The 10,629-nt window shown below is 49.6% G+C and overlaps 1 protein-coding gene across 1 annotated transcript; it reads left to right on the top strand.

Annotated features, from left to right (window-relative positions):
- The first annotated feature begins 264 nt into the window (after positions 1-264).
- On the top strand, positions 265-3,219 carry LOC100843945 (cytochrome P450 734A4). Its single transcript, XM_010229246.3, has 4 exons — positions 265-880; positions 972-1,195; positions 1,284-1,952; positions 2,123-3,219. Exons 1-4 carry the CDS (start codon positions 583-585, stop codon positions 2,597-2,599), a joined length of 1,668 nt encoding a protein of 555 aa, XP_010227548.1. The 5' UTR covers positions 265-582; the 3' UTR covers positions 2,600-3,219.
- The last annotated feature ends 7,410 nt before the right edge of the window (positions 3,220-10,629 follow it).

Here is a 10,629-nt window from a genome sequence, read left to right as displayed (position 1 = left end):
GGATATCCAGATTTTTTGATTCATGCGCGATATAATTTTGGCTTATAATTACTTGTTGATATACACATTTCCTACTTCCTCCGTCCAACAAAGGATGTCTCAATTTTGACTAAATTTGAATGCATTTATACCCTATGTTATATCTAAATGCATCCAAATTTTGACAAACTTGAGACATCGTTTGTTGGACGGAAGAAGTATTTTAAAACCATAATACTTTCCATCTGCCTATTTTCTTTTCCTTAACTTTCCAAACAGCAAACACGAAATGCCTTGTCAGCACCGATCGTGGTCAATCGGAAACGCTGCCCAAACCTACCTGTTGACTCCTACAAACCCAAAACATGAACAGAACAGAGCAGAGCGGTCGCAGGGCCCAACGCCGCCGGCCACTCCCTTATATAAGGCCCGCCTCCTCCTCCTGCTCCCTTGCCATTTCCAAACCAAAACCCAACGCCCGAAGAACCCGCTACGCTAGCGGAAGGCGCTCGACAAGAGAAGGAAGCAAATCAAATCAAAGCCCCTGTTTTTCTCGTCCGGGCGGGCGTCCTCTGTTTCCAGAAGCAGGGGATCAATCAAGCAATGGGCGGCGAGGAGCAGTGGTCGTGGATGGTGCTGGCCTTGGCCGCGACGGCGTCGTGCGTGCTCCTGCACGTGGCGGCGCGCGTGGCGGACGCGCTGTGGTGGCGGCCGCGGCGGCTGGAGGCCCACTTCGCGCGGCAGGGCGTGCGCGGCCCGCCGTACCGGCTCCTGGTGGGCTGCGTGAGGGAGATGGTGGCGCTCATGGCGGAGGCCACCGCGAAGCCCATGTCGCCGGCCACCTCCCACAACGCGCTCCCCAGGGTGCTCGCCTTCTACCACTACTGGAGAAAGATCTACGGTAAGTATGCAACAGCTTTGGTTTTAATTTGGCGATCAATGGGGTGGGATTTTTAATGGTGGCTGGCTGGCCGTGGTGGTGGCGTTTGCAGGGCCGACGTTCTTGATCTGGTTCGGGCCGACGCCGCGGCTGACGGTGGCAGATCCGGAGCTGGTGCGCGAGATCTTCCTGACACAGGCGGAGGCGTTCGACCGATACGAGGCGCACCCCGTGGTCCGGCAGCTGGAGGGCGACGGCCTCGTCAGCCTCCACGGCGACAAGTGGGCGCTCCACCGCCGCGTGCTCGCCCCCGCCTTCTTCCCCGACAACCTCAACGTACGAAACCCAAACCAACATACCGCCGCCTTTGCTTCTTTTCGCGGTTTGGTCTAGTGACACGGCGGTGTTCCTTCTTCTTTTGCAGCGGCTGGTGCCGCACGTGGGCAGGTCGGTGGCGGCGCTGGCGGACCGGTGGCGCGCGATGGCGTGCGCCGGGGAGGTGGAGGTGGACGTGGCGGAGTGGTTCCAGGCGGTGGCAGAGGAGGCCATCACGCGCGCCACGTTCGGCCGGAGCTACGAGTCCGGCCGCGTCGTGTTCCGCATGCAGGGCCGCCTCATGGCCTTCGCCTCCGAGGCCTTCCGCAAGGTGCTCGTCCCGGGCTACCGCTTCTTGCCCACCAAGAAGAACCGGATGTCGTGGGGCCTCGACAGGGAGATCAGGCGGGGCCTCGTCCGGCTCATCGGCCGCCGCAGCGACGCCGCCGCCGATGCCGTGGAAAACGACGGGACAGCGGTCAAGGATAAGGCCAACAACAACACCAACAACAACGACAACAATAACAAGGGCTTCAGGGACTTGCTGGGGCTGATGATCAATGCGCGCGACAACAAGTCCATGCCGGTCGGGGACATGGTGGAGGAGTGCAAGACCTTCTTCTTCGCCGGCAAGCAGACGACCACCAACCTGCTCACGTGGGCCACCGTGCTCCTCGCCATGCACCCGGACTGGCAGGACCGCGCCCGCCAAGAGGTCCTCGCCGTCTGCGGCCCCGGCGAGCTCCCTTCCAAGGAACACCTCCACAGGCTCAAAACGGTACGCCACCACAAACACAAACACAAACCACTGTTGACTCTTCCCAAAGCAAAAGTACCACTGCTAGTACCAAAACGATCTTTCAAACCTGAAATAGAGAGGGCATTTCGGTAACTCTCAAGTGACAAAAAGGCCTCACGTTGTTTCCTTCTCCGTGTCCTCTTCCACAGCTGGGGATGATCCTGAACGAGACGCTGAGGCTGTACCCACCGGCCGTGGCCACCATCCGCAGGGCCAAGGTCGACGTCATCCTCGGCGGCGGCCAGCTGGCGATCCCGCGCGACACGGAGCTGCTCATCCCGATCATGGCGATCCACCACGACGCCAGGCTCTGGGGCCCCGACGCGGCCCGGTTCAACCCGGCCCGCTTCGCCGCCGGGGCCGCCCGGGCCGCGGCCCACCCGCTGGCCTTCATCCCGTTCGGGCTCGGTTCCAGGATGTGCATCGGCCAGAACCTGGCCCTCCTCGAGGCCAAGCTCACCGTCGCCATCCTGCTCCAGCGCTTCGAGTTCAAGATGTCACCCAAGTACGTGCACGCGCCCACGGTGCTCATGCTGCTCTACCCGCAGTATGGCGCGCCCGTCATTTTCCGCCCCATAGACTCCCTCTCGTCGTCTCCGCCGTCCGATTCAACTCAGGCTAGCTAGGCATCAACAGCTATAGCGACTAGGAAGGAATTGACAGAGATGACTCTGCCGTGCTAGCTGTGTGTATATATGATTAGTGACAGAACAGGGGAACCGCTAACAAAAGGCTTTGCCGTGGCCTCTGCTTTTGGGGGTGTCGAAAATGCCCTCGTTAACTGACTAGATCATCAGAGCAGAGAAGAAGCCTTTAGGATTTGATGATGGCACAGGAGACAGGAAAACACCGGGCCCACCTCCGTCTGCTCGGTCGCTTCCATTTGTTCTCTTGCCTTTCCATGGATTCTAGATGTATGCATCTGCGTGTGTACAGCTCTGTTTATCCTAGCTATTCTTTACAGGCAAAAAGATAATCCAGAACAAATGGGGCGGGAAAGGTGTATCGGGATGGCAAATTTGTTCGGCGTGCGCGTACACGGTATTCCAGCCTTGTGCTCCTCTGCTTTTCTCTCTGTGTGTGGCTGTGTGCCTGGTGTGCCCTGGTTGGTTGTGTTGACAATTCATTGTAGAATCTCTGGTACAGGGAGGAGAGGAACCTTTCTGCAGTTTGTGCAGATGTTTTTTTGTACAGATGCTTTAGATTCTAACTGAAGTCTACTGTGCTGCCAGTGTGTCACCCACTCCACTCTGTCCATATGTCTTCTCTTTGTGTTTTCCTTGGTAGAAGCAAATTCAGATTACTACACCACAAGCAATATGCTGATTATCCTATATTGCTCTTATAGATAAAGGGATATAAACCTACCACTGCATTTGCATCATGATGTCATGCATTCACCTAACCAAATTTACATAGGCCATAGTACTCTGCACTTGCATCAGGATGTGATGTATTCACCTAACCAAATTTACCTAGGCCTTACTAAGCTGATTGCCATTCCTTATTAAATGGTTCACCAAAATCAATATGGGTTTATCAGATCTAGAACTATTCAAGTTTGTCATGCATGGACTTTTAGGATTTTGCATGTATGACATAGTTCCAGATATGAATTGTGCTCCCCAAGCTGGATTTTGAGAAGACCGTTGACATGGTGTAACCGAAACAAAGTGCTAAATTTAGATTCGCAAGACAATGGGTTTTGGGAATAAATGTTGCCATTGGATTAATATGACCCCGTCTTCAGAGACTTCTCAAGGTTTGTTAAATGGTGTACTTGAAAAAAATATTCATTGTAGAAAGGACTTTGGCAGGGTGATCCCCTCCCATCGCCACGAGAAAATCCACTATTACCACCAGACAAAGACTTACACAAGGTCTCTTTGATTCATAGGGAAAATGGAGGAAAGTGTGGGGGAGAATTGTTTCTTTGGTGGTAGTATTCTTTGATTCAAACAAATAAGGTAAAGGGAAAATGGAGAAAAAATTCCTTTTGTCTCCATTTCAAAGGAAAAACACTGGAATTTAACATTCCACGCAGACCTCCTTTTGAATTCCTACACACAAAAGCGAGAGAAGAGTGTCTACTGGTACAATAAGTTCTAATTATAATTATCCAGGTGGTTTAACTTTGAGTTGGTTGTGTTAATTAAGTATGATCCCGTGTGTTTTCCTATTCATGTGAATCAAACATTTGTGTTTACAAATTCCTGCATTTTCCATTCCTCTGCTGTACACATGAGTTCCTATCATATTCCTGTATTTTTCATGTTCCGGCATTTTTAAAACCCTATGGATCAAAGAGGCCCTACATCCAGCACAACCAATTAAATGACATGGGATGAAGATAGAATAACTCTACTAACTGACGGCATTGCCACTGATGTTGACAAATAAATCCAACAAAAGATATATCAAATTAAGTTCTATCCCCAAGAACAGGGAGTTTACCTTTCTTAGCTTTTTAGAAAGAGGCAACCCCAAGTAGCCGAAGAAGAAGGGCCCCAATAGCCGAGAAGGACGCGAGGGCCTCCTGGAGGTCGACGCTCCCACATTGGACCCGAAAATTCACAAATTTTCATATACTCAAGTGCTTTCGAGAAACTAGTGGGCTCCTAACTCGTATGAGTGCAAGTAGTGCGCTCACTTGCCACAGGTTATGAGGCTAGGACCGTAACTCGCGCACAACTCATACATTAGTTCTCTCCGGTCTCACAACCGGCACACAAGCTAGCCGTATCGCCATGCCATGTCATGCGATCGCCTTGATCTGATCCAAAGAGCTGATGTAGCCTCCTCCGACTTTACTCTAGGTTTGGATATGACAGGGAGGAATTGAGAAGGAATTATAATGCACTCCTCATCATTGCCTCTAGATCCCCACCGGTGAAGGGTAGAAACGAACATCGTAGTATCGTACTAAGCGAGAGAGATGCCTACGAGTGTGGTAAACGACATGCTGTGATTGCAACCTTTCGCTGGTCGTTTTTTGTGATGATTCAGTTCCATCTCGAAAGGGATCGAGAAGCAAACAAACCTAGCACGTACTGACTGGTAGCTAGTGCCGCAAAGCTGCTTTCTTTATTTACGGAAAGGAAGTTACGTACGTCCTCCTACGTCGGGAAGGGAAAGGAGATGAGGTTTGGATCAGAGATCAGGTCAGCCGCTAGCTGCAGCAGCCTTACTGACGCCCTGCCGTGACCGGTAAGATCCACAGATCGGAGTCACGGGACCTCCTGCCGCGCGCGTCGACGGGGGCCGCGCAATGCATACTCAGCCAGCCAGCCAGCAGCCAGCCGCGCGCCGCAGCCTTCTTCTGATGGCGTAACGAGACGACGGAGAGCCTGGACTTGACGAGTCGCGGGGCAGCAACCAGCAGGCCGACGCGCTGCTGGGCGGGTGCCGCGCGCTTTGGGCCGTGTCATGTGCGCCGCAAGCCGCATGCAACGCCAGATCAGAGGCGGGGGCTGGCTGTTCTGACGCGTGAGAAAGCAGAGGAGATGGACACGCGCCACGTTCCCGTCTTTGCCTGTCCGGGGCGCGGGGGGCGCCGGGGCCCCGCACTGCGGTTGCCTTGCCGCGCGCGCATGTGTTTCGCATGGAATGGGATGGCGTGTCTGGCTGCTGCTGCTGTCGCCTCCTGCTGGCCCTGTGTATCCATCGACCCATCATTGGCCGCGTTCTTGTCGCTGCTCGCGCGCGCGGTTGGCGGGCGCGCGTCTCCGTCTCGGACGTCTGTGTTTGGCCTGACCACGCCGTTGCTGTTCAAACACTACGGGAGAAAGACGATTGAGTACTAGCCTGCTAGGCGCACCGTGCGCTAGCAAAAAGGATAATGCCCCCTTCTTTTGGGGTTTTAGACCGGCTTATAGTTTTCAGACAGCTGAAGTTTAAAAGATGGGAAAATTTCTTGTTGGCTCTTCTTGGAAGCTCCTCCGAATCGCAGTGTAAATTGGACTGTGGGGAGAAACTGGTCTGGTCTGGACCAGTTTTCCGGGCTTCTCCGGACGCCCAATTCCAACTTACCCCATAGCGAACCGTTATTACGGTCGAAATGCCACCGCCAAAACTTTGCTCCCCCCAGACCTCTGACCGACGCCCCGAGCGCCCGACCCCGACCTGCTCCCCACCTCGTCCCCTTCGCTGTTCTCGCTAGGGTTGGGGCCGCCGCCACCCACCCAGCCCCCGTCCCTCTGCCGTCCGCCAGCCTCCACCGCCCCTTCCCCCATCTCTCCAGTGGCCGCGGCCTCCTCCCTCCACCCCCACCCCCCGCCTGTTGTTCATCTCTCATCGAGCTCGTCGCCGGCGGTTTGGCAGGAGCTCGTCACCGCCATCCCTCGGATGCGCCTCCGACTCTCACCCCGCCCAGGACGCGCCTCCGGCTCTCACCGACCCGGACACGCCAACCTGCTCCCACCGCCCCAAACTTCGCCATGCCGACCTCCTCCTCTACCGCTGGCATCGGCCGGGCTCGTCGTGGTTGTTGTTTCTAATCTGCACAATTTTGGTTGGTTACATGGAACAATGTTGATTGGCACAATTTTGGTTGGTTACATGGAACAATGTTGATTGGCACAATTTGGTTGGTTCGATGGAACAATTTTGCTAGCAGCTTCGTGATGGATGAACACCTCAATGGTCTATTTCTCATTAATTTCAAAGATGGTTGGACATTTGTTAGACAATTATTTCTGACATAAGTAAAAGATGATGAGTATGTGTTCTGGTTATCAGTTAACATAGCACAAATGACTTGGGCAGTATGGACTTTTCATATTTAGAGCAGGTTATCAATTGAAACTCCAGAAGCCAAAAAGAAGGAAATGTAGCAGTTTCTAGGGCTTCCCTGGACAGCAGCTTGCGTGAGAAATTCAGCTGAAGCCGGCTTCTAGAGAAGCTCCGGCCCAAAAGAAGGGGGCCAATAAAAGGTGCACGGTAGGATGACACGGCCTAATTAAGCTAAGCTATAGGTAGACGAGTCCCTTCGATCATCAGCCGCTAGCTACAGGACACGCGCGCTACTGGCATGCACATAGGATGGTCTGGGCTGGAGCTGTGCACAAATCTTCTCTCCGGTAGGTTGCCAAAAGACGGACGGTCCCAAGATAGCAGCAGCTAGTATAGCGCCCATTATATCAGCCGGCCACCAGTACGTGGACCGCCCGGTGAACCAGAAGCTAGAGCTATACTCCAGAGAAAAGTACGCGCACACATATGTCCCTGCTTCACTCCCCGCCGTTCCAAATCACTGGTCCATCGGGGCACCAATGATGGATGGGCAGAGAAGCAATGCAGAAGCTCTCGCACTGCATCTACCGAACCTGATCCATGCATGCATTGCTGCATGGAATGCATACAGTACCATCCATCCACGCTTTGGCATCAACCAAAATGCGTTGGCAATTTGGCATCCCATATCATGATGAATGGTTCACAGGGATCGATCTCTGCAATATGCAGTGCTGGACTGTTCTGTGCCGCTAATCACTCTTCTTTCTTTCTTTCTTTCACTTAACCATGCACTTCAAATAAGAGTAAAACTTGGAGGTGGTCGATCGGTTCGCAAGTCCGAATTTGACCCTGTGAGTCGAATTGTATATCGCTCTCTCTTTGAGGCATCCAATGATTTTTCAGAGATGTGGATATATACATCAAGGAGAAGTGAGATGGGCATCGTTCCTTGTCAATTGTCATGTGCAGATGTGCTCTAGCTCTGGGCTTATGGTCCCCCGGAGAGGCATGTGGTGCAGTATAAATAGGATAAATATCCTTTGTTGATTCCTGCATGTAGTAATTGCAGCAAATCCTCTGCAACAGCTCTCCTATGCATAAAATGGTGAGGGAAGCCCATGTGGTTCAGCCCTGCACTGCATTATTGAGTCCTTGTGGATCAGAATGTTTTAGCAAGCTTGGTCCATGCATGACCATGAGTTTTCGGCTTGTTTTGGATAGCAATCGGGAAAGTATTTCGGCTCACTTCCTAGGATGGGTAGCCTCCTCTCTGTTCATTGCTTTGAGGAACAGCAAACATATGAACCGAAACATGGCATGCTTACCATTGTACAGACAGATGTAAAGTAGCTACGGCAGTAGCAAATGAAGCAGCTCAAGTTGTTCAGACAGGGAGCTAGGTTGGTGTTTTCAGACCCCAAAATTAGTCCTTCAACCAATGGGGAAGATGGCAGGTAGGAAGCAAAGAGGCACTTTGGTGCCTAACTGGTCACAAGCACGAAACAGTAAGCTATTTTGTTTAGTGTTCACTTTGATTCTGATGTCTCAGAGCAATGGCTGCACCATCACCAGCCAACAATTGTGTCCCAGGGACGTGTACACCTAAGCTTTTTCTACTTCTTCTTCAGAGTTCAGCTGTGGCAGGCATAGTAGACTATGATTCATGCCGACTTTGCATGATTAATTATGTTTTAGTTCAACAGTCGCCATAAAGTCCAATCCCAAAATTTAGGTTGGCATTAAACATAAAGAAGAGAAAAATAATTTGCAACAAAAATCTCTGCAGACCAGCAGGTTCTTCCACAAGTGTAGAACTCTGAAAACTAGACTGAATGAGAAACAGAAGCCCTTCAACTATTGCACACTAATTTTCATGCACGCAATTTCAGTTGAGTTGTTCCCTAACTAAAGATAAGACAAATATGTAATATAAAATTGCTTCTCAAATCTCAACTCCTTGCCAGTGTTTCCCATTCTCTTCTGCCTCCTGATCATCTATGCCCCAGACGCACAGTTGAACTAAAAAAAAATGCAGTGCTGTGAAGTTTGTGAGATGTGGCATATCATCATTTGCAATCAAGCTAGGAGAGTTTTTTTGTTGTTGTTGGGAGAGTTAGTTTCCTTGCACACCAGTTCTGACTTCTGGATTCCAATACCATCATCATCAGTCAAAGAGACTCGTGATGCAATCATTCGAGATGAATGACACACACGTCACTTCAGTTATCCACTCAGAAGCAACAATGATGAAATATATGTTGCCTACAGAGGTACGTGAATGCTCTAATAACCAATAGAAAAATCATGTTAAAGAAAATTAGTAGACTGCAGGAGCATTAAGGCATGATCCTAGCACATGCTCATCAAAGAAAACAGATCTCCAAAAAACAATAGAGCAGAAATGACAAGTCTTGCAGAGTTGCAGGAATGGATCGGACGGTGGCTTGCGTGGCAAACCGACAAAATTAATAGAGGTTGACGGCTTGACGCTAGCTAGTTTTAACTCAGTCGCTAGTTAATTTTGGAATTTATAAATCGACAAAACTAGTACTGTACTTGTGTCCAGGATATACATTAATTATAATTTTTTTTAAAGAACTAGCAATAGCATATCTTTTCAATTAAGAATAAACAGATTAATGTGAATTTGTAGAACATGGGTACATATGAACCCATTTTTTGAAACTTAAGGAAAATCGTCTTTTCTAAAGTCTTGGAAAAATTACACGTAGAGCCATGGAGAAGGCGGAAAAATATACATACAAATTTCCCTAAAAAACATTTGCGAACTAAGCGACATCATAAAATGACTTGCAAATTACAAACTATGTAACTTGCCCCACACAAATAACTAGTATTGACAAATTATCACAAATATTTCATGACAATTTACAAGGACAAATTATACCCATTTTCTGCGTGCATTTAATTTTTCTTTGAAACTTGGTAAAAATATTTTTAGTTTCAATCAAGGAGTTCATAATTCTCCCCCCAAAAACGAAAGACATATATGTCCCATCACCACCTTAACTGTGAGTTAATGGTGCGAGCAGGCACACCCCAGAGATACAAGCGTACCAGACTCTAATTGATCCCTTAATTAGTTCATTCAGCATCACACAAAATCCATGTCAACAAACTACTCTCTCCGTTCCATAAAGATTGGCATGAATTTGAACTATCCGTGCCAATCTTTATGAAACGGAGGGAGTACGAGACTTTCTCCTTTTGCATCTCGTAGAGAAATCAGGATTCCTAACCAAAGCTTACACGAGAAATCAGGATTCCTAACGAAAGCTCACACGCACATCTCTCTCTGCTTCCTTCTAATAGTAGGGCCTCTAACACACCTCTTCTGAATTAATAGAGTGAATTCCAGTTTTGACCCCCAAGTTTCATCTTTTTGACAGTGTTGATTCCATTTAGTGAGATTTCTGTTTTTTGACCCCGTTTAGGCAAAACTTGTGCCACTAATACTACTACAAAAACAGTTATCAGTAACGGTCAAAAAAGTATATCAGTAACGGGCAGGCCGCCCGTTACTAACTTCTTGCCAGTGATGAGTTTATCATCAGTGATGGGCGGCCCACCCGTTACAGATGTCCACCCATCAGTGATCACATCAGTGGCGGTCAGCAGATAAGTAACCGACAGTGATAGAAGTTTGGCCAAAAAAAAAAAAACAGGCCACAGGCCCGAATCTTCTATTCAATAATCACAAATCAAATAAATTAATCTAATCACAAATCAAACAAATTAATCTAATGAAGCAACAAATCCGCTGCGTACAGATCTTGTATACAATCACAAATTTCTATACCACTAAAAACAACCTAAATCAACAAATCAGCGGCGACGGGAACCCACGGGCTTCGTCTCCTCTGCGGCGGCGCCCTCGTTGACTGCAAGGGAGAACAGAGGG

The sequence above is a fragment of the Brachypodium distachyon genome, chromosome 1, assembly GCF_000005505.3.
Source record: "Brachypodium distachyon strain Bd21 chromosome 1, Brachypodium_distachyon_v3.0, whole genome shotgun sequence".
In the NCBI taxonomy this organism is placed as follows: Eukaryota; Viridiplantae; Streptophyta; class Magnoliopsida; order Poales; family Poaceae; genus Brachypodium; species Brachypodium distachyon.
The sequence above is the reverse complement of the archived record's forward strand: the minus strand, read 5'-3'. Positions and strand labels throughout refer to the sequence as shown.